The sequence below is a fragment of the Oncorhynchus nerka genome, linkage group LG3 (genome assembly GCF_034236695.1).
Source record: "Oncorhynchus nerka isolate Pitt River linkage group LG3, Oner_Uvic_2.0, whole genome shotgun sequence".
Lineage (NCBI taxonomy): Eukaryota > Metazoa > Chordata > Actinopteri > Salmoniformes > Salmonidae > Oncorhynchus > Oncorhynchus nerka.
The window spans coordinates 41608552-41631579 of record NC_088398.1 but is presented as its reverse complement, the minus strand read 5'-3'; the positions used below and the strand labels follow the sequence as shown (position 1 = coordinate 41631579).

The 23028-nt window shown below is 42.1% G+C and overlaps 1 protein-coding gene across 6 annotated transcripts in view; it reads right to left on the bottom strand.

Annotated features, from left to right (window-relative positions):
* LOC115108057 (glutaminase kidney isoform, mitochondrial-like) overlaps positions 1–23028 on the bottom strand; it is a 64330-nt gene that overhangs the window by 11790 nt on the left and 29512 nt on the right. For 4 of the 6 annotated variants that reach the window (XM_029632016.2, XM_029632023.2, XM_029632033.2 and 1 more), the window contains exons 6-14: positions 21804–21967; positions 18307–18365; positions 10170–10202; positions 9997–10055; positions 8029–8095; positions 5664–5714; positions 4885–5061; positions 3908–4039; positions 415–507 (exon numbers count right to left, since the gene is read on the bottom strand). In XM_029632016.2, coding sequence (XP_029487876.1) covers positions 415–507; positions 3908–4039; positions 4885–5061; positions 5664–5714; positions 8029–8095; positions 9997–10055; positions 10170–10202; positions 18307–18365; positions 21804–21967 — 835 coding nt within the window. The remainder of the gene's footprint in view (positions 1–414; positions 508–3907; positions 4040–4884; positions 5062–5663; positions 5715–8028; positions 8096–9996; positions 10056–10169; positions 10203–18306; positions 18366–21803; positions 21968–23028) is intronic. The other 2 variants (XM_029631988.2, XM_029632006.2) reach the window with 1 other exon arrangement.

The window sequence follows — 23028 nt, the reverse complement described above, 5'->3', positions numbered from 1 at the left end:
AGGAAAGGATCATTCAAAATCAATCCTAACCTTTCATTAATATTTAACCAAGCATGCCAAAGCTTACTGACCTCGAGATTAAATCAAATTAAATGACAATCCCCCCCTCCAAAAGGGCAAACCAGATAAACAAGTAAATTCCCCAAAATATACCTAAAATTATCAAATATCCACAAACATAATCCAAATGTCAATAAATTAGAGTGTACTGTGGCTATCTAAATAACTAGGGCAGCAATCTTTCTTTAGGAACTCTCATTAGCAACCATTAAGATACTCGGCTACAGCCAATTTAGCACCATTAAATCAGGCACATTATGTCATTCTGGGAAGGTGTGGTAACAATGGAAGAGGGGTGTGTCTGTGTAAAGGAGCGTGTGTGTGAAGGGGATGGTTGTTTCTATGTGTACTCACCCTCTGGTCGCCTCCCTCCCTGCGAGGATCGTGCTTCTTGGCAAAGTGCCTCAGGTTGTCGTAGTTGTGGAAGTTAAAGAGAGACACCAGGTCCTGGAACGCATAGAATCAGAGAGGGTCATGTTCCGACAGAGGGAGGGAGGGAGACACAGAGAGAAAAAGACAGACAGTGACAGACAGAGAGAGCGAGTGAGATAGAGGGTGAAAGAAACAGAAAGAGAGAGCTCGGACTAAAAATCTAAACTCTAGAGTGAATCAGAATAGCGGTGGGGCTGGGATTCGATCCCATGCGGACATGTCCGTACATGTTATGTGCAGAAGCCGGTGAGGCTAACCATTGGTCTAGTGGCAATGCCAGGTCACATGAGTAGGTAAAGTTAACTTCTCTAGGGTAGGCAGCATTTGGAATTTTGGATGAAAAGCTTGCCCAAATTAAACTGCCTTCTTCTCAGGCCCAGAAGATAGGATATGCATATAATTGGTAGATTTGGATAGAAAACACTCTGAAGTTTTTAAAACTGTTAAAATAGTGTCTTGAGTATAACAGAACTGATTTGACAGGCGAAAACCTGAGAAAAATCCATTCAGGAAGTAGGAAGTTTTCTATGCAATGCCATTACAGTATCCACTGACTTAGGACTCAAATTGCAGTTCCTATGTCTTCCACTAGATGTCAACAGTCTTTAGAAATAGTTTCAGGCTTGTATTCTGAAAAATGAGGGAGTAAGAGCAGTCTGATTGAGTGGACTCTGCCGTGTCTCAAAGCCTTTTCATGCGCGCGACCTAGAGAGTGCCTTTCTTGTTTACCTTTTATATTGACAACGTTATTGTACGGTTGAAATATTATCGATTATTTAGGCTAAAAACAACCCGAGGATGGAATATAAACATTGTTTGACATGTTGCTATGAACTTTACATATACAATTTGGATTTTTTTGTCTGCCTGTTGTGACTGCGTTTGAGCCTGTGGATTACTGAAGAAAACACGAGGACAAAACAGAGGTTTTTGGATATAAAGAGAGACTTTATCGAACAAAAGGAACATTTATTGAATAAATGAATGTCTTCTGAGTGCAACCATATGAAGATCATCAAAGGTAAGTGATTAATTGTATCTCTATTTCTGACTCTTCTACTTGGCTCGTTACTGTTTGTAATGATTTGTCTGCTGGGCTATGTTCTCAAATAATCGTAAGGTATGCTTTCGCCGTAAAGCATTTTTGAAATCTGACACCGTGGTTGGATTCACAAGAAGTTGATCTTTAAACCTATGTAAAATAGTTGTATCTTTTCTGAATTTCTATAATGAGTATTTCTGTATTTGGCGCTCTGCAATCTCACTGGATGTTGGCCAGGTGGGACGCTAGCGTCCCACCTACCCTAGAGAGGTTAACACCAGAATTGCTGGTGTTAAAAGTATCAGCTAGAGAACACCTGGCCTTGATGGACCCTCCTTCCAGCCAATGACACATCAGCATTCTAACAGTCTAATAAACACATTTCATATATGCTATCGGAAGAATCATAATTTGGTTGTGTTTATGAAGGTCTTACGTAATATTAGAATACTAAAAAACTATTACTTCAAATAACAATTGAATGAGCTTATGTTACTCTAGTCTATAAATAAAAAAAAACACTATTTCAAGAGTTATATCCATCAGAACGAAATTATAATTGAGTTTTTGCAGGTTTAAAGAAACATTGTGATAATAAGAAAATGTATAAAACAACAGCATATTTTAATGTATTATGTTACTAGTCTTTTCTTAGTAGACAGAGCAAAGCTGCCTCACAACTGGCCATGTTCTGAAAGTATAGACAACCCAGATATTCTTGTAAAAAAAGGATATTTGGAAATATTTATTTATTTGACAACAGTAATTGTTATAAACGGCAGAATATGCCTTTCTGATACTATATAGAAATCAAAACGTTTGACCTGCATGTGACTGAATGAGGATTTGATAAAGTGATGCTCCTTTCCCTGCATCTGTCAATTCCAAGCTGCGCCCATCTCTTCACGAAAAATTTGACAACTGATAATATTGTCACTCAGACTATTGTCAATTGAATCTTATCTTTAGGCTAACTCTTATTACATGTGAAATTAGTTTCGGTATAGTTGATGAGCCGGCTGTGCAGGCTGACTGGCATTGTTTGCTTCCCCTCGGAAGCAAACATAGAATCAAGGACATCAAGGATAGAATCAAGGACACGTTTCGCACTATTCTAAAGGCCTAATGCAACAGCGTGTTTTCGTTTCCCTTACAATAAATTTGATTAGCAATAGAGTAATAGTAAATAAAACAGTAACAGCTTCTTTTTAGAAAGTAAAACATGAAAGAGAATGATATCAACCCGCAAGGCACGCATTCAAATGACTTGGTTTAAACATGAGCCACAATGCTGATTAATAGGCATAAACTCATCACTGCACTATTGTTGTTCTAAATTAAATCAACCTCTTCTCCCTCCTTGTCGTTCAGCTAGGCCTAATTTTGAGTTCAATTGTGAAGTGCATAATTATCACCAATTCATCTATTTGTCATTCATTCAGTGGAGGAGAGCGAGATACTCATTAGAGCCTGGCTGAGCAAAGGATCTAAATCATTTTCTGTTTATGATTTTTTTGAAATGAGTATTGCAAACTACAAACATTTTTAAATCAGGGAAGGAGCAGGAGGTTGCTTTTTTTTAATAAACAAAATCAAAACGTCAGTGGCCGTTAGCCTATGGCAGTTCTAGTGTTAAAGAACATTGGCGTTCGTCAACTACATGTTGACAGTGATCCCTGGCATTGTTTTCCAGCCATGCGATCTAATCAATCATCACTTTGTTATTAAGGAGCAGACTAGCGTGGGGCCTCTCTCTACGGCTCAGAGCTGTATCTGTACGTAACCCCACCGCCAGTGACTGGGCCTCAATGAGAACGCACCTACTAGTTCACTATGGGACATCACAAGTAAAACATACATCTACATACAGTATGTACCATTCATAAATCTTGTTATGCAACACAAGTCATACAGCATACCATTGTGTGAAATGCCATAACCAGCTTAGTTGGCGCAAACAGAAACTAGCATCCATCAAAAAAGAATTATACCCGTTTGAGAATAGTAAACAGTAGAGAGTAGAGTGTTACTTTATTGATCCCAACTTGGGAAATTGTTTTGTCTATGTACTCGTCTGCACAATGAGTTTCCTTGCAGGAACAATAAAGTTGGAATTGTAGCAGGAAATGTACTAAATAAGATGTTTCTATGAGGCCTCAGATGCTCCAGGAGGACTATTTGGCTAGGCTAGCTCATTTCTGATGGTAGAAAGATTAACATGTAGCGGTGGCTCAGAGAGCGGGAGATATATAATAAGCAGAAATATGATCACGTGTGAGGGTGGTAGTAGTAATGTGTGTGTGTGTGTGGGGTGGGGGGCTGAGTATGTCTATTCGGAGGTGTCAATGTGTGTTTGTCAGTGTGTCCCCGTACCGTGCAGAACTGAATGCCTCTGACACTGTTGCCCAGCTTGTCCAGTGGAGGAGACCAGCACATGATGCCCATAACGTTGGGCACCACCAGAAGGATGCCCCCTGCCACGCCCGACTTGGCTGGCAAGCCCACCTGTAGACACAAAGACATAGGGAGAGGTTACCCACAACTCTGTGGACATCAGGGCCCAAATTGTAAGTAGTGCATTATCTAGGATCAGCTCCCCTTATTCATTATGATCCAAGACAAAAGTGATCCAATATTAACAATCCTACTCTGAGACTCAAGGTGAATACAGGCCCAGGGCATTATACACACTAAGAGTGAGTGGCAGACAGACTCACAGAGTGAAAGCAAGGCAGGGATCAACTAGATTCAGCCGCAGGGACAATTTTTTCTTGAGGACGGTCTGGGGAATAATTTGTAGACCTCAAATTGACCGCAAGAAGCCAAAACAGATATAATGTTTGACTAATACATAACCATTTCAAACTTTGTTTACATTTGTATACGATCACGTGTCTCCCTATCATGCGTGGGAATACTTGATTGGATAATCCTCCAGAATATTGACCTGGTTTGTTCTGGCAAGGACAGTGACTGGAGCCCAGTGGAGGGCAATTGGGGACATTGTGGGGCAGAGACAGGCTGGATGGAACTAAAAGGGTCGTATTGGGCAGGAGGAAAGGGCAGATTTGGTCAGAGAGTGGCAGTATTGGGCAGAATAAGCTGTGCTTTAACTGGACCACAAAAGTCAATGTTGTGGACTGACACTCAAGGTGCATCTCAATAGTGTAAAATGGCTTCCTTTTCTTGTCTCCTCTCTTTCATCTGCACTTTTCTGAAGAAAAAAAAACAGGCCAGGTGAAAGCTATTTTTTTGTCAGAGCAGATAAAGAACGGGAGACTATGGAACATTTATATACAGCAGTGTTGTGGTGCTATATGAGCTATGGCGGCGAGGTACAGTATACTCACGTGGAAGGCGAACTGGCCAGAAAAGTCGTACATGCCGCAGGAGTGCATGAGGCTCAGCGTGTCACGCACTGCCTCCGGGCTCAGCACGCGCTCGCCCGTGATTGGACAGAAGCCGCCGTTGGCCAGGGTGGCCGCCATGACGCTGGCGCTCTCGCAGGTCACCTCGATGGAGCATAGCTGGAGGGACAGACAGTTACAACACAAATCTAAGATCAAGCCAAACAGTAATAGTGGTAGAAATACATTAATATAGAACATGCACACAGAATAAATATGACAGTCAAGCGTGAGCCTAGGGCCCCCACTCTGGATGAAAACATACTACAGTATAATCAAAATAGAGTGTATGCACAGAGAATGAAAACCATATACTATAATCAAAGTACATGTAAATGCATAGAATATAATGTACCCAGTACAACTACTCCTCTCTCTTGTCCTTCTATGGTTTTAGGAAAGGCTCCAGGTTATGTGAGTTCTCAGTGGGCCAAGGCAAACATTACCAAAGGACCAGCATGACCGGAGCCTATACTTCAGTGGGTTGTCAGCGTGACACCAGAGAGGAAGGCTGTCAACACCCAAAGGGATGTGATGTCAACACAGCTATCCCATTACACACATTTCCCTTCTCAGCCAGAGAAGCACATGAACAAAGTCACAGTCACCAGACCCAGAAAGAGAGAGGGGGATTCACAATCTAGCCAATACCATAAGCCCGCCCCTCCCCATTTCTCCCTCCACTGGCAGTGTGTAGTTGTGGGCCGTCTGTCTGTACGTACCTGGAAGTAGAAATCCAGAATGGACGTCATGTCTGTCCCCTCAGGAAAACACTGCAGAGAGGGGAGAGGGGGGGGGGGATATAAACAGACAGATTACAGCCACGCAATATATTTTGACATGACTGATGTGCTGTTCTGTATTTCAGCAACCTTAGACTATACATTGGATAGAGAGAGAGAGAGCAAGAGAGTGAGATGGCTTAAGTTTAGTTACTCCTTATTAGGGAAAGATAGAATAGCTCCTAAATGAAAATGAACACAGTTGAAGTCAGAAGTATACATACACCTTAGACAAATAAATTTAAAACTCAAATTCACAATTCCTGACATTTAATCTTAGTAAAAGGTCAGAAGGATGACCACTTTATTTTAATAATGTGAAATGTCAGAACAATAGTAGAGAATGATTTCAGCTTTTATTTCTTTCATCACATTCCCAGTGGGTCAGAAGTTTACACTCACTCAATTAGTATTAGGCGTGTCCAATCAATTTTGTAACCACTCCCTCTTCCAATTAGGGCTAATTGGAAAAGCTGTTCTAAAGAGGACATTGTATTCCTTTTTTTGGTACCCCCCTTGACGAAGGCCATGCAGCCGAAATGAGTCGTTAAAAAAACAACAACTTTGTTTCTATTGAACATGCCATACTAAAAGGCATTTTAATTAATTATATGAAGAGGGCCTTGGTACTCCTTTCTTTTTAGTATTTGGTAGCATTGCCTTTAAATTATTTAACTTGGGTCAAACGTTTCAGGTAGCCTTCCACAAGCTTCCCACAATAAGTTGGGTGAATTTTGTCCCATTCCTCCTGACAGAGCTGGTGTAACTGAGTCAGGTTTGTAGGCCTCCTTGCTCGCACACGCCTTTTCAGTTCGGCCCACAAATTTTCTATAGGATTGAAATACCAATACCTCAACTTCGTTGTCCTTAAACCATTTTGCCACAACTTTGGAAGTATGCTTGGGGTCATTGTCCATTTGGAAGACCCATTTTCGACCAAGCTTTAACTTCCTGACTGATATCTTGAGATGTTGCTTCAATATATCCACATAATTTTCCTCCTTATGATACCATTTATTTTGTGAAATGCACCAGTCCCTCCTGTAGCAAAGCACCCCCACAACATGATGCTGCAACCTCTGTGCTTCACGGTTGGGATGGTGTTCTTCAGCTTGCTTTATGTTCTTCCAAACATAGATGGTCATTATGGCCAAACAGTTCTATTTTTGTTTCATCAGACCAGAGGACATTTCTCCAAAAAGTACCATCTTTGTCCACATGTGCAGTTGCAAACCGTAGTCTGGCTGTTTAATGGCGGTTTTGGAGAAGTGGTTTCTTCCTTGTGAGCGGCCTTTCAGGTCATGTCGATATAGGACTCGTTTTACTGTGGATTTAGATACTTTTGTACCGGTTTCCTCCAGCATCTTCACAAGGTCCTTTGCTGTTGTTCTGGGATTGATTTGCACTTTTTGCACCAAAGTACATTCAGCTCTAGGAGACAGAACACGTCTCCTTCCTGAGCGGTATGACAGCTGCGTGGTCCCATGGTGTTTATACTTGCGTACTATTGTTTGTACAGATGAACGTGGTACCTTCAGGTATTTGGAAATTGCTCCCAAGGACGAACCGGACTTGTGGAGGTCTACAATTGTTTTTGAGGTCTTGGCTGATTTCATTTGATGTCAAGCAAAGAGGGACTGAGTTTGAAGGTAGGCCTTGAAATACATCCACAGGTACACCTACAATTGACTCAAATGGTGTCAATTAGCCTATCAGAAGCTTCTAAAGCCATGACATCATTTTCTGGAATTTTCCAAGCGGTTTAACGGCACAGTCAACTTAATGCATGTAAACTTCTAACCCACTGGAATTGTGAATCAGTGAATTATAAGTGAAATAAATCTTGTCTGTAAACAATTGTTGGAAAAACTACTTGTGTCATGCACAAAGTAGATGTCCTAACAGACTTCCCAAAACTATAGTGTGTTAACAAGAAATTTGTGGAGTGGTTGAAAAACTAGTTTTAATGACTCCAACCTAAGTGTATGTAAACTGCCGACTTCAACTGTAAATACTTTCCCCCTACTAGCACTGACTTTGCTGCTAGCTAATTAACTTTTAAAAATGTACTTTCTATGATTGAGATATGTGGCTTTCCCCCCTAGCTACAATATCTTAAGATGAATACACTAACTAAGTTGCTTTGGATAAGAGTGTCTGCTAAATGACTCAAATTTAAACGTAAAGGCAGCTCTCCGACTTAGTGAGTTGTACAATGGGAACAGCAAACAGTGCCAAGTAAGAGAACAGGGAGGATAAGAGGAAGTGGAAAGATGAGAGGGAGAGATAGCATCACGGTCCTGACCTTCTTTTCTTTCAGGTAGTAGCCGATAGCGAAATTCCGGTCTCCTGACTCGCGCTCCGACTGGAATCTGCGTAACAAAGAACACAACAACAGTTAACAGTCTACACCGATGTGAGTAGGTGTGTTTTCTTTCACCACATTCCTTCATTGCCATCATAATTAAAAACCCTCTTCCAAATGAGATCCTGAGCCTACTGTGATTAACTTCTGTAAACATCCAGACTTTAGACTGCATGCCTGCAGTCTAAACAATAATGAATAATGGAGAAGGGTCCGGAAAGGAGAAGGAGGCCACACAAAGCATCTGAAATGGTGTCCTATTACTTATTTACTGCATTACTTTTGACCAGGGCCCACATAGTGCACTGTATACGGTGCATTTGGAAAGTATTCAGACCCCTTGACTTTTTCCACATTTTGTTACCTTACAGCCGAATTCTGAAGTGGATTAAATAAAATGTTTCATCCGTCAATCTACACACAATACCCCCATAATGACAGTGAAAACAAGTTCATAAAAAATTAAATTTAAATAAGCTATTTCTGTTTTTAATACATAAGTATTCAGGCCCTTTGCTATGAGACTCAATTTTGTTCAGCTGCATCCTGTTTCCATTGATCATCCTTGAAATGTTTCTACAACTTGATAGGAGTCCACCTGTGGTAAACTCAATTAAATTGGACATGATTTGGAAAGGCACACACACCTGTCTATATAAGGTACCACAGTTGACAGTGCACGTCAGAGTAAAAACCAAGCCATAAGGTCGAAGGAATTGTCCATAGAGCTCCGAGACAGGATTGTGTCGATGCACAGATCTGGGGAAGGGTACGAGAAATGTTCTGCAGCATTGAAGGTCCCCGAGAACACAGTGGCCTCCATCATTCTTAAATGGATAAAGTTTGGAACCACCACTTGCCGCTCGGCCAAACTGAGCAATCGGCGGAGAAGGGCCTTGGTCAGGGAGGTGACCAAGAACCCAATGGTCAGTCTGACAGTGCTCCAGAGTGCATCTGTGGAGACGGGAGAACCTTTCAGAAGGACAACCATCTCTGCAGCGCTCCACCAATCAGGCCTTTATGGTAGAGTAGCCAGACGGAAACCACTTCTCAGTAAGAGGTGTGTGACAGGCTGCTTGGAGTTTGCCCAAAGGCACTTAAAGGGCTCGCAGGCCTTGAAAAACAAGATTCTCTGGTATGATGAAACCAAGATTGGCATTTTTGACCTGAATGCAATGTGTCACGTCTGAAGGAAACCTGGCACCATCTCTACGGTAAAGTATGGTGGTTTCAGCATCATGCTGTGGGAATGTTTTTCAGAGGCAGGGACTGGGAGACTAGTTAGGATTGAGGGAAAGATGAACAGGGCAAAGTCCAGAGAGATCCTTGATGAGAACCTGCTCCCTCATACTGGGGCGAAGGTTCACCTACCAACAGGACAACGACCCTAAGCACATAGCCAACAAAATGCAGGAGTAGATTCGGGACAGGTCTCTGAATGCGCTTGAGTGGCCTAGCCAGAGCCTGGACTTGAACACCGTCAAACTTCTCAAGAGACCTGAAACTAGCTGTGCAGCGACGCTCCCCATCTAACCTGACAGCCCTTGAGAGGATCTGCAGAGAAGAATGGGAGAAACTCCCCAAATACAGGTGTGCCAAGCTTGCAGCTTCATACCCAAGAAGACTCAAGGCTGTAATTGCTGCCAAAAGTGTTTCAACAAAGTACTGAGTAAAGGGTCTGAATACTTATGTAAATGTGATATTTCAGTAATACATTTTATTTGTAATAAATGTGCAAACATTTCTAACAATCAGTTTTTGCTTTGTCATTATGGGGTATTGTGTGTAGATTGAGGAGGGAAAAAAAATGTTAATACATTTTGGAATACGACTGTAACTTAACAAAATGTGGAATAAGTCAAGGAGTCTGAATGCACTGTAGGGAATAGGGTGCCACTCTCTACTTACGTGGCATTGCTGAAGCCTACATACTCATTTCCTGCCATCTTATTCAGGAAGTTCATGACCTGGAAATGAAACAACGGAGTCAGTTAAACTTTTTTTCTAACATATATTACAAAATACCCAATACAACTCCAAACAGCTGCCACAATGCACAAAATGTTGTATTAAAAACTTACATAGTCAAACTTCTCAGCATTGCTCGCTCCCTGCTGAAAGGTAATAGAAAAGGTATTAAGTCAAGTTTGTTGGACAAAGAGAAAGAACAGCAGAATGAAAGTAGCAAGAAAACACAAGCCTTGGCTTAAATAATACTGTCATACACAAAAACAAAAAATATGATCAATTTGATGCATTATAAATGCAAAGTTAACTGAGTTTCGGTGAAACCTAGACAAACATACACAATTCAACATGGATGAAGAGAATCTGAAGGGTGTTAAATAGTTACAGAGAGAAGTATAATGAATTTATAGAGTCAATAGACACAAAAAGACAGTTAATGCGTGGGCTTTGGTTGGAATCAAATTAAAGGAGATGATCCATCATAATCACATTATGTATATAAATGTAACACTAGGGCTGGCACAATTACATATAACCGTGTAACCGGCGGTCATGGTTAACATATAACCAATGGTTATGGATGAAGAATAACCATCATAACCATTAAAAAAAATATATATACACATTCTTTAAATATTTTTGGAGGGGGAACAAACAGCTGACTGAAGCCGGGACAGCTGGGCATTCGTGCAGGTTGAGTCCGTTTCTGCCATAACATGGACTCTTAACATGAAACTTTTTTGCCCCTTGCTGAAGCAAGAAAGGTGTTGTAGCAGACGATGAATAAATGTGCTTGGAACATCTAACCTTGGCAATAGGTCATACTTGCATAACTCTGATAGAGATAAATGTGCGCAATTGTTCTGCATGGAATAATCGGAAAGGAGTAGTTCTCAAATGCTCTTCAACAGGTGATATTAAAACCAAAACAGTTGCAACATTTATTTAACAATCCTTTGAAAGTGGCACGTAGCTACCTGTCAATGGTTTTAGAGGAGCCTGGGGTCTGCTTTCACCCGAGCAGCCAAATTGTACACTCGGCACCATATTGTGGCGTTTTATTGATAACCTATTTGCCTGGTAAACTCATGGGTACACTCGTAATAGCTGCCTGGTATTGTGACGCAATAATTTCCATGGTAATGTAGAATGTTCATTGAATTGATGTTAAAGATGCACTATGCAAAAGTCGCTCTGCCATTTCCTGATTGCTAAAATTCTAATCGTTCTCCTAATTTCAGTTTATATGTGACAAAACAAGCAAATATAGTGTATAGTAAAAGACGCAAAAACAAAACTTAAGAACGGGAAGCAAAGAAATAAGTCACAGAAGCACAGATCTAGCACTTCTTTATGAATTTGGTAGGGTCGCCCAAAAGCGTACATATTGCAGCTTTAAAATGTGGCTCATGCAATGGAATGTATTTCATGTAATGTCAGTTGAATCAACAAATCACACTTCCTATTTGAACGGTTATTACAGAGAGACTGCAGTCATTTGGCTGTCCAAATTATTTTCATCCAAAATTACATGTCCGTCACAGCCCTATTTAACACTTATTTTAGTGCCGTGCAGTGTGTGTGTGTATGTATTATAGGCTAACACGTGTCCTGTGAACAGCTCTGGGGATCAGGAGGGCTTATTAGCATGGAGTGTTGATCGCCTGGGAGACTAAACAGAAGAGCAGGAGGTAGAGAGGGAGCAAAGAGAGGCGCAAGGGAGGAAAAAAAACTAATCTTCCTTGTCACTTGATCTAGTATGCTCATATTTCTTTGCTATTACTGGCTTTGCTAGACATGGCCAAAAAAAAGAAAAAAAAGGCATGCATGTCTATTGACTATTGAACTCAACCTGCTTCATATATTCAGAGAAAAATACCAGACAGCATTCTAACATATGTATCGGTACACGTAACCAAGTCAAACAAAAAATGACAGTGGTATGTTGACAGAGATGCATCTATTCTATCCGGGCTTGTTCAATGAGTGGGATGGTGGGGGGAGGGAGAAAAGGAAGAAGAATTACCAACGTAATTTACCAACGACATGGCAGCGGTGGTCATAATATCCCACAGTTCCTAAGTCTGCAAAATATGCAACAACATACACACAAAAAAGACACAAGAAGCCATCAAAACCATGGTTACATAGTCGGGGTGTGGCCCCGGTGGCGTTGTCATGGACACACAGTGGTGTGTAAGCCCAACATATTTCCTGTGAGTGGGATAATCAGCTCAACACTATGCTATATGATGCACATGCGGGTACATACTGAGGGAGACAGGGCATTGAGAGGGACACAGACATAGTTCTATTAACTATTAACTGACACAGACAACTAGTAAAGACAAAACCACTGGATTTTGACGTTTCACTGACAAAATGTATGAACAGAAAGAACCCACCCACATTATATGACCCTGTCAATGAATGGAGGGAGAATGCAGCTTGCTCAGGAGTAACTGTTCTATTCGCAGTGCCTGTGTAATGTTGTGGAAAACTCACATGGGAATAAAATGGACACCCAGACAGGGTAACACAACACCTTTCAAATCAACTCCATGCGTGGCTTAACCCGATAGAAACATATACCTTTCAGTGTGTGTGTGTGTGTGTACAGTATGTGGTGTGTGTGCTCCTGTTTCCATGAGGTATGTGAAGGTGTAGCCCCTCTGTGGGTGTGTGTGCATACTCTGTATACACTTAGCTGCTTGGTAGGCCAACATGAGAGTCTCGATTTCCATAGACAAAGTCTGGAAGGACATACACTGGCACTTGGGAATGTAAGAGAGATGGCGCCGGAGGCTTGACCAATTGTGCACATAATGTTTCTGCCACCGTTTCTTATGACCGGAAAGAGCTTCTGGGTATCAGGACAGAGATTACTCTGCTCATACTGGACGCACATTTTTTCTTTAATGAATCAGACGCAAAAGGATTTACTTCAGGCACCCGAAAAGGCCCAAATCCCCGTCATTCGATGAAGAAGAGAGATATCGGGGACGTAGGTCAGGCTGCCTTGTAAGGGTCCGAAGGCGAGTGGGTAATCTACCTCTTCTATCAGTCCCATTGGCCAACGTGCAATCATTGGATAAAACAATGGATGAGCTTCGATCAAGACCATCCTACCAACAGGACATTAAAAACTAATATCTTATTTTTCACAGAGTCGTGGCTGAACAACGACATGAATAACAGAGCTGGCTGGGTTCAGTGCATTGGCAAGATAGAACAGCTGCCTCTGGTAAGACATGGGGTGGCTGTCTGTGTCCATTTGTAAAAAAACATCTAGAAATCTTAATATTCAGGAAGTCTCAAGATTTTTCTCGCCTGAGGTAGAGTATCTCATGAGAAGCTGTAGACCACACTATTTACCAAGAGAGTTTATCTATATTTGTCGTAGCTCTCTATTTACCACCACAAACTGATGCTGGCTCTAAGACTGCACTCAAAGAGCTGCATAAGGCCATAAGCAAACAAGAAAATACTCATCCAGAGTCGGCGCACCGAATGGCCGTGGACTTTAATGCAGGGAAACTTAAATCCGGTTGACCTATTTTCTACCAGTATGTTAACATGTGCAATCAGATCAAATAAAAATTATACATAACTCTAGACCACCTATACTACACCTATACCACCTAAGCTCTCCCTCGCCCTCCATTTGGCAAATCTGACCATATCTCTATCCTCCTGATTCCGAAAGCAGGAAGTAACAGTGACTCGCTCAATACGGAAGTGGTCAGATGACGCAGATGCTAAGCTACAGGACTGTTTTGCTAGCCCAGACTGGAATATGTTCCCGGGATTCATCAGATGGCATTGAGGAGTACACCACATCAGTCACTGGCTTCATAAATAAGTGCATCGATGATGTCGTCCCCACAGTGGCCGTACGTACATACCCCAACCAGGCAACAGCCGCACTGAGGTAAGGGGTAGAGCTGCCGCTTTCCAGGAATGGGACTCTTATAAGAAATCCCTCTACGCCCTCCGACGAACCATCAAAAAAGGAAAGTGTCAATACAGACCTCAGATCGAATCATACTACACCGGCTCCGACGCTCGTCGGATGTGGCAGGGCTTGCAAAATATTACAGAGTACAAAAAGGGAAGCACAGCTGCGAGCTTCCCAGTGACACGAGTGTACCAGACGAACTAAATGACTTTGAAGCTCGCTTCGGGGCAAGCAACACTGAAGCATGCATATGAGAGCATCAGCTGTCCCGGACAGCTGATGATCACACTCTCCGTAGCCGATGTGAGTAAGACCTTTAAACAGGTCATCATTCCCAAGGCCGCAGGGCCAGACGGAATACCAGGACATGTACTTCAAGCATGCGCTGACAAGTGTCTTCACTGACATTTTCAACCTGTCACTGACTGAGTCTTTAATACCAACATGTTTCAAGCAGTCCACCACAGTCCCTGTGCCCAAGAATACTAAGGTAACCTGTCTAAATGACTACTGACCGAAGCACTCACGTCTGTAGCCATGAAGTGCTTTGAAAGGCTGGTCATGGCTCACATCAACACCATTATCCCAGAAACCCTAGACCACCTCCAATTTGCATACTGCCCCAACAGATCCACAGATGATGCAATCTCTATGTACTCCACACTGCCCTTTCCCACATGGACAAAAGGAACACCTATGTGAGAATGCTATTCATTGACTACAGCTCAGCGTTCAACACCATAGTGCCCTCAAAGCTCATCACTTAGCTAAGGACCCTGGGACTAAACACCTCCCTCTGCAACTGGATCCTGGACTTCCTGGCGGGCCACCCCCAGGTGGTAAGGGTAGGTAACAACACATCCGCCACGCTGATCCAAAACATGGGGCCCCTCGGGGGTGCATGCTCAGTCCCCTCCTGTACTCCTTGTTCACTCATGACTGCAAGGCCAGGCACGACGCCAACAACATCATTAAGTTTGCCGATGACACAACAGTGGTAGGCCTGATCACCGACAACGATGAGGCGGCCTATAGGGAGGAGGTCAGAGACCTGACAGTGTGGTGCCAGGATAATAACCTCTCCCTCAATGTGATCAAGATAAAGATCTGATCGTGGACGATTGTAAAAGGAGGACCGAGCATGCCCCCCCCCATTCTCATCGACGGGGCTGTGTTAGAGTAGGTTGAGAGAGGTTCCTTGGTGTCCACATCAGCAGCAAATCGTCATGGTCCAAACACACCAAGACAGCCATGAAGAGTGCACGACAACGTCTATTCCCCCTCAGGAGAATGGAAAGATTTGGCATGGGTCCTCAGATCCTCAAAAAGTTATACAGCTGCACCATCAAGAGTACTGGTTGCATCACCGCCTGGTACAGAGGGTAGTGCGTACGGCCCAGTACATCACTGGGGCCAAGCTTCCTGCCATCCGGGGCCTCTATACCAGGTGGTGTCAGAGGAAGGCCCTAAAAATTGCCAAAGACTCGAACCACCCTAGTCATAGACTTCTCTCTGCTACCGCAAGGCAAGCAACACCAGAGTACGAAGTCTAGGTCCAAAAGGCTTCTTAACAGCTTCTACTCCCAAGCAATACGACTCATGAACAGCTAATCAAATAACTACCCAGACTCTTTCTGACAGCGAGTGGCGGGTCAACAACAAGCCTGCTCCCAGATCGGTTTGTGTTTTCTTGCCAACTCCTATAGTCAATGTTACGCCAATGACCATAGGAGATGGGGAAACTGTACAAACAGATCAGACCAAACAACATGTGTCCTATAGTCCCAGAAAAAGTAGCCTAGTTCTCAGAGAGAACAAAGGTCAATTCCACAACAAAACAAGCCTCATATTAATGTTCAACGAGTCTCAACAAGCAACGAGAACAGACAATCACGTCTGTGATGTTTGTGTTTACTCTGTTCCTATTGGTCCATCCTCTCCAAAGAGCAGACAGATGGGGTGACATCCTCCTGTCCTCAGGAGTCGAGAGACGACAACAGTGAGAAGATGAGACAGTTTATTAGGTCTAGACAGGTGTGGAGAGGCACAGAAGCCTAAGCTAATGACTAGAAAATATAAAAGAGTTCCAAGAGTTCTTCGGCTGTCCCAATAGGAGAAACCTATATTTGGGGTTTCATGTAGAACCCTCTGCAGAAAGGGTTTTACATGGAACCAAAAAGGATTCTACCTAGAACTAAGAGGACTCTACCTAGTACCAAAAAGGGTTATCCTATGGGGACAGCTGAAGTATCATTTAAGGTTCCTAGTGTCTTTTTTTGTAATAGTGTAGCAAACCTCTTCGAGGGACACCAAAAGCTAGCACTAGCTTCTCCAATTGATCAGCTCAGGATCAATGCCCGTTTAAAAGAGGAAATATTGTTTCCTTGAAGAAAAGAGAGTGAACCAAACAAGTAGATGGAATAACCTTAGCGGCTTTTGAAATATATTTGACAAGTCATGTTTATTTAGTGGAATTCAATTGGTGCGCGAGTAAACTCGTTATGCATCTTATTTATCACACACGCAAATCATACAGCGCCTTTGAGTGAAAAATATGTCAGACAGCACGAGAGTTGCTGCTCTCGGTCCTCAAACAGCTCTTTCCTTGCTGCTGGAGTGAAAGGTGCTTTTATAAACCCAATCATTGCATAACAATTCTAAAAGGCAATCACCTATTAAAATGAGTTACTATTATTATTTCTCAACTAGTAATTGAAGCACGCTTCTTATTCGCCTGTGCATAGGTAACAGAAGGCAGGTTTCATTCACGCGTCACACTACTTTGCAATGAGCTGGAGGCAGTATGCATTTTGAAAACATGTACTTAATTGTTTGAAACCTGAACGTTTTACTACATATTATGAATCCGACCATATGCATGGCATTTGGAAGTCTTCCATATGCCACTGAAAGCAGTAGCCTATTTCTCTATTTCTCTCGTGTGCTATTTGTAGTCTTTGCATCTTTAGATCTCCCCTCTTTCTAAATTTCGAATGGATATTTTCCTCTCTGTGGTTTCCCACTGATTGTATTATGGGATGAACATCCACACCTAGCCTACTGCCTTGTCTGCATTGCTACACTTATAATGTGAAGATATCATAGTTTATCAACATTTTAAGCTAAATGTTCTGATCGGTTGTATCAGCCTCATTGCTTTTTAACGTTGTTTTATGTAGCCTACTACTTTGGGATCTATAGTCCCACAACTGTCCCAGAGTCTGTTTGGAATAGGCTATTTCTTTCTCGCCAAGCTGACCAATAAAATAGGTCAACTTTTCTACTATAGGGGATAGTAGATTGACATAGACTAGTGATTTGACTGTTCGTTACTCGTCTTGTTGGCTGAGGAAAACTACATGTGGACAGTTACTCTAACATCTTCAAAGTGCGCACCGGAATTCGGTATGGATGCACGTCTTTGCATGTTCTGTTAAGATTAATTACCCTAATCTAAATGGGATTTCTGTACTTCCGAGCACCGTGGGTGGACGGCCTAACCAAGTTACGAACCCAATTCATACGGGTCTGATAAATTGAAATGCTGCCAGGCAAATGTCCAGTGCCACATTTTACTAACGGAAACCCTGCTTGGCGGGCTCAGCTAAAGTGCTCCATGATCTCTCTGACATAGCTTCGTCTGTTTGTGTGTGTCTGCCTTTCTGTCTGTGTGTGTGTGTCTTTGTTTGTCCATCCAGGTTATTATCACCGGGGGCGGCAAAATCATGTCCCAGTGTGGCTGCCCTAAATCCCTCTCAGGGAGAATTACGACAGGCCTTAATCGCCATGGCAGTCACCTAGCAGTCGACTTCATGCCTCTATTAAGTCGAGAGGTGTTCTCTCAGACAAACAAGATGATGATGACAAACTAGGTTAACCCCCTTGAGGCTTTCCAAACGTTATCTGTCTACCACACTGACCCGGACTCTGTTTTTATCAATATTGCAAGCAATAACAGAATAAGCTAATTTTGTACATACCTACAGTAAAAAAAATAGAAAAACAAATCTACCAAATCTATTCATTTAAAATGTTGATTACTTCTCCCTGCCATTACCATTGACCTAATTGCCAACATATGATGGGGTCCCTGGGTCGCCGGTGTGCCATGACTGGGGCCCCTGGGCAAGAAAAGGTTGAAGACCCCTGTGTTAAATCACGGCGCTCGTCAAATATCGACGCTGGCACAGAGCGAACAAGGCAAATTTACCTTATCTGGGCCGGAGGTCATTGGTATGAACTATGAATGAGACAGACAGTAAAAATACACAGAAACACAAGTGGATTCATACCTTTATCAATGAGGTGCAAACAATAGCGCCGGCGTTCACCATGGGGTTGTGGGGCTTATCTGGAATAAAAAAATGGAAAAAATATACACCAACTTAAAATATTGATTACAAATCTCAAAGACCTAGAGTGGGAATGATTCCTTGCAGAGCCTTTTCAAAAGTGTACTATGGTATTTGTTATAAATGCTTGCTACGAAGAATGTTGGAGTGACGTGGCTTTCATTGTAAAAATGACATACAAATTCCTAGAACCATATCAAACACAGACCACTGTCAACACTAGACAATCCATTAATAATTTAGCAACCCTTTTTTAAATGTATTGTAATGAAATGGATATGCAAATGTCATTTGGCATAGAGCACTGAGAACAGATGCAAGCCTGCACTTGAATCAATCAGGTTTGTTATTCAAACATGACAGACAAACACTTTCTCTCCGACTACTTAGATACTAATGAGATTTGTCAGGGTTAGGGGCAAAGTGAAATGAACACTAAACAAACAAAATGATCTGGGTCCTGCTCAATGTCCAAATGTCAAGGCTACTTCTCTCGCTGCAGTGAGTCTTAACCTCCTTACATAACGGTCACCAAATTGACACAGCTATCCTGGCACCTCCACCAGGGGATTCTGAGAACAGTGGCACATGGCCCACGCAAACAGGGCCCGTATCCACAAAGTGTCTGAAAGTAGGAGTCCTGATCTAGGATCTGTCCATATAAAAAATACATTTTGATGTTATTTATTATGATCTAAAAGGCTAAACTGATCATAGATCAGCACTCTTACTCTGAGAAGTTTTGAGGATATGGGCCCAGATTGCTACTCAGATGTGCACCAGCACTAAGGATTTATGGGGTTTCAGTGACTGAACGCAACCCTGAGACAGTTAGTGCCTTCAGAAAGTACTCATACCCCTAGACTTACTCCACATTTTGTTGTTACAGTGCAAATTAAAAATGGACACAATTTATATTTGTACCACCCATCTACACACAACACCCCATAATAACAAAGTACATTTTTTGTTGTTGAAAATGTTGCAAATGTATTGAGAATGAAATAAAGAAACATTGAGTCAATACTTTGTAGAAGCACCTTTGTCAGCAATTACAGCAGTGAATCTTTCTGGGTAAGTCTCTAAGAGCTTTCCACACCTGGATTGTGCAATATTTGCACATTAATCTTTTCAAAATTCTTCAAGCTCTGTCAAATTGATTGTTGATCATTGCTAGACAACCATTTGTAGGTCTTGCAATAGACGTTCAATTAGATTTAAGTCAAAACTAACTCAGCCACTCAGGAACATTCAATGTCTACTTGGTAAGCAACTTCAGTGTACATTTGGCCTTGCGTTTCAGGTTATTGTCCTGCTGAAAGGTGAATTAATCTCAGTGTCTGGTGGAAAGCAGACTTTCCTTTAAAATGTTGCTACTGAAAAGCTCCCCAGTCCTTAACGATTACAAGCACACCCATAACATGATGCAGCCACCACTATGCTTGAAAATATGGAGAGTGGTACTCCGTAAAATGTTGTATTGGAATTGCCCCAAACATAGCATTTTGTATTCAAGACAAAAGGTTAATTGCTTTGCTACATTTTTTCTAACAGTTTTACTATAGAGCCTGGTTGCAAACAGGATGCATTTTTAGGAATATTTGATTTGTGCACAGGCTCCCTTCTTTACCCTCTGTCAATTAGGTTAGTATTGTGGAGTAACTACAATGTTGTTGATCCATCTTCACTTTTATCCTATCACAGCCATTAAACTCTGTAACCATTTTAAAGTCACCATTGGCCTCATGGTGAAATCCCCAAGCGGTTTTCTTCCTCTCCGGCAACTGAGTTAGGAAGGACGTCTGTATCTTTGTAATGACTGGGTGTATTGATACAGCATCCAAAGTATAATTAATAACCTCAGCATGCTCAAAGGGATATTCCATTTATGTAATAGGTGTCCTTCTTTGTGAAGCATTTTAAAACCTCCCTAGTCTTTATGGTTGAATCTGTGTTTGAAATTCACTGCGGGACCTTACAGATAATTGTGTGTGTGGGGTACAGAGGTGAGGTAGTAAAAAAAAACATTTTAAAACACTATTATTGGACACAGAGTGAGTCCATGCAATTTATTATGTGACTTGTTAAGCACATTTTTATTCCTGAACTTATTTAGGCTTGCCATAACAAAGGGGATGATTACTTACTGACTCAAGACATTTCAGCTTTTCATTTTGAAATAATTTGAATATTTTTTATTTATTTTTTTAATCAGGCTATAACACCAAATATGGAAAAAGTCAAGGGTGTTAATACTTTTGACGGCACGTCATTACATACTGTATCTTTATGACGCGCGCAAATTTAACAGAGTTGTCAATGTATTGAAATGGAGGAGGTAACCCCTGAACATATCCAATACAAATGTATAGTTATCGTTTGCTCTGATTTACCAGCACAAGCATATCCTATTTCTTAGGGTGAGGAGGACAGTGAAACGTATCCTCCATTTGGTAGTCAAATGTGTTGAGGGAATGAAGGTCACCTTTACTTTGACTACATTATGTGTGTGTAGGAAAAAACATTGAGGTTTCCGTACAGCCAGCTTGGACACACACACAACACTTTGGGACTCTTTGACAGGTTCTCTTCTATTCCTGGGTCACCATTGATCTTTCTATTGGTATTCTGAGAGGGAGCAAGATGTAGAATCATAGGTGGAAAAGCAAGCAGCAGGACACTGTGTGAGACCCGACTCCTCATCATACGTCAGCCCACCCCTACTGAGCAGAGGGAGGGAATGACCTCTGAATCATTCAAGTTTCATCGTTGCCATAGCAACAGTTGCCGAAAGGCCAAGTTGGATTGAAAATAGACTAAGGCGGTTGGGGTTGGTGTGGTGCAAGTAAGGGCCTCTCCCCACTCTTTTAATGTCAACATTTACAACCAATCAGCCCGCCTTGTATTCCGCGGTGGATGCGTCATCAGCTGGAGAGCAGTTAGAAAGCAGTGGCATCTATAACTGTGTTGGATGGATGATGACGCTCGAGGCATCGATGTGTAGACAGAGGGGACTGGAGAAAGAGACATCACTTGTGGGCTCTTCATCAAAAGCACTTAAGAGGTAAAACAATCAAACAAAGGGGATGGCGAGAGGACAGGGGACGAGGGCGTTCAAAGGCAAAGCGGCTATGGCGTACGTTGATCTAGCTACGTTATTCTGCTCAGAAAAATACCCTTTTTATTTATTTGAGATGTCTGGACACAGGTGGGAAAAAACAGTCCACTTCGACACAGTGACGCTGTACCTGCCTATTTACCTGACCTGTATTGATTTGAAATAACATTTGATGACAGGGATACAGAATTTAACGGATTCAACATTATTGTGATTTGGATTCAAACTGGTCCCTGCATGATCTGAGGGGCTTTCCCCATTCTGGTCATTCTAGTCTAATTCTGTGCCCCAGCAGGATCAGCTCTGAGAAACAGCTCACCGTCCTCGTCCAGGAAGAGCTTGTTGAAGCGCAGGCCGCTAGGCTCCTTCCCGATGAAGCGGTGCACGTACTCGGTGCCGTGGTCGTGCACCGCGATGGCGTATTTCAGCGGCTTCACACACGACTGCAAGCAGAAGGGGACCTTGGTGTCGCCTACCGTGTGTCTGAGGAGAAACAAAAGCAGGCTTAAGTACAGGTTAATCCAGTCCCACTTCCCTGTTCTTTAAGGCCTCCTACACATCACAAACCAGATTCACCTTATTTGACTTTATGTGTCATCACGTCACATGATAAACTGATGTGAGAGAAGCTTTGTTAAGGTAATAATAACACTGATATCACAAGAACGGCTTGAGGACAGTTAGAAATTGTTCATAAAAATATCATTCCAATGCAGATATTGGCTTCAACTCTGCCAAGAACCGCTGTGTGCATGCAGGAACTATTCAACTGGGGAGATTTTCTTGTTGCGGCTGAACACTAAAGCAGTGTGCAATATCTGGAGCGAATGATGGCTCTGTCAACACCATATAATCAAGTGGGAGAGGCGTGAGCGAGTAAACAGATTGTTACAGAAGGTCACTATGACCAGACATCGTCACTCATGGGCCATCATTAACCAGTTGGATATAGGGGGCGCTCTTTTAATTTTTGGATGAAAAACGTTCCCGTTTTAAACAAGATATTTTGTCACGAAAAGATGCTCAACTATGCATATAATTGACAGCTTTGGAAAGAAAACACTCTGACGTTTCCAAAACTGCAAAGATATTGTCTGTGAGTGCCACAGAACTGATGTTACAGGTGAAACCCAGATAAAAATCCAATCAGGAAGTGCAGCATTATTTGAAACCGCCTCCTTATATGGCTCCTTATATATATTATATGGCTGTGAAGGAGCTAGGAGTCAGCTTACGTTTTCCACAAGGTGTCTACAGCATTGTGACGTCTTTTTAGGCATTTCCATTGGAGAATGGCTGTAAGAGACCATATAGGTCAAGTGGTCGCATGGTGTCTCCCGGAGAAAACCTTGTGTAAAATACTGAGGTAGCCATTTTTCCAATCGTTTCTTATGAGAAACCAACTGCCTCGACGGATATATTATTGAATACATATGTTAAAAACACCTTGAGGATGGAGCCTAAACAACGTTTGCCGTGTTTCTGTCGATATTATGGAGCAAATTCAGAAAAAAGTTTGGAGTTATAGTTGAAGTATTTTTCGG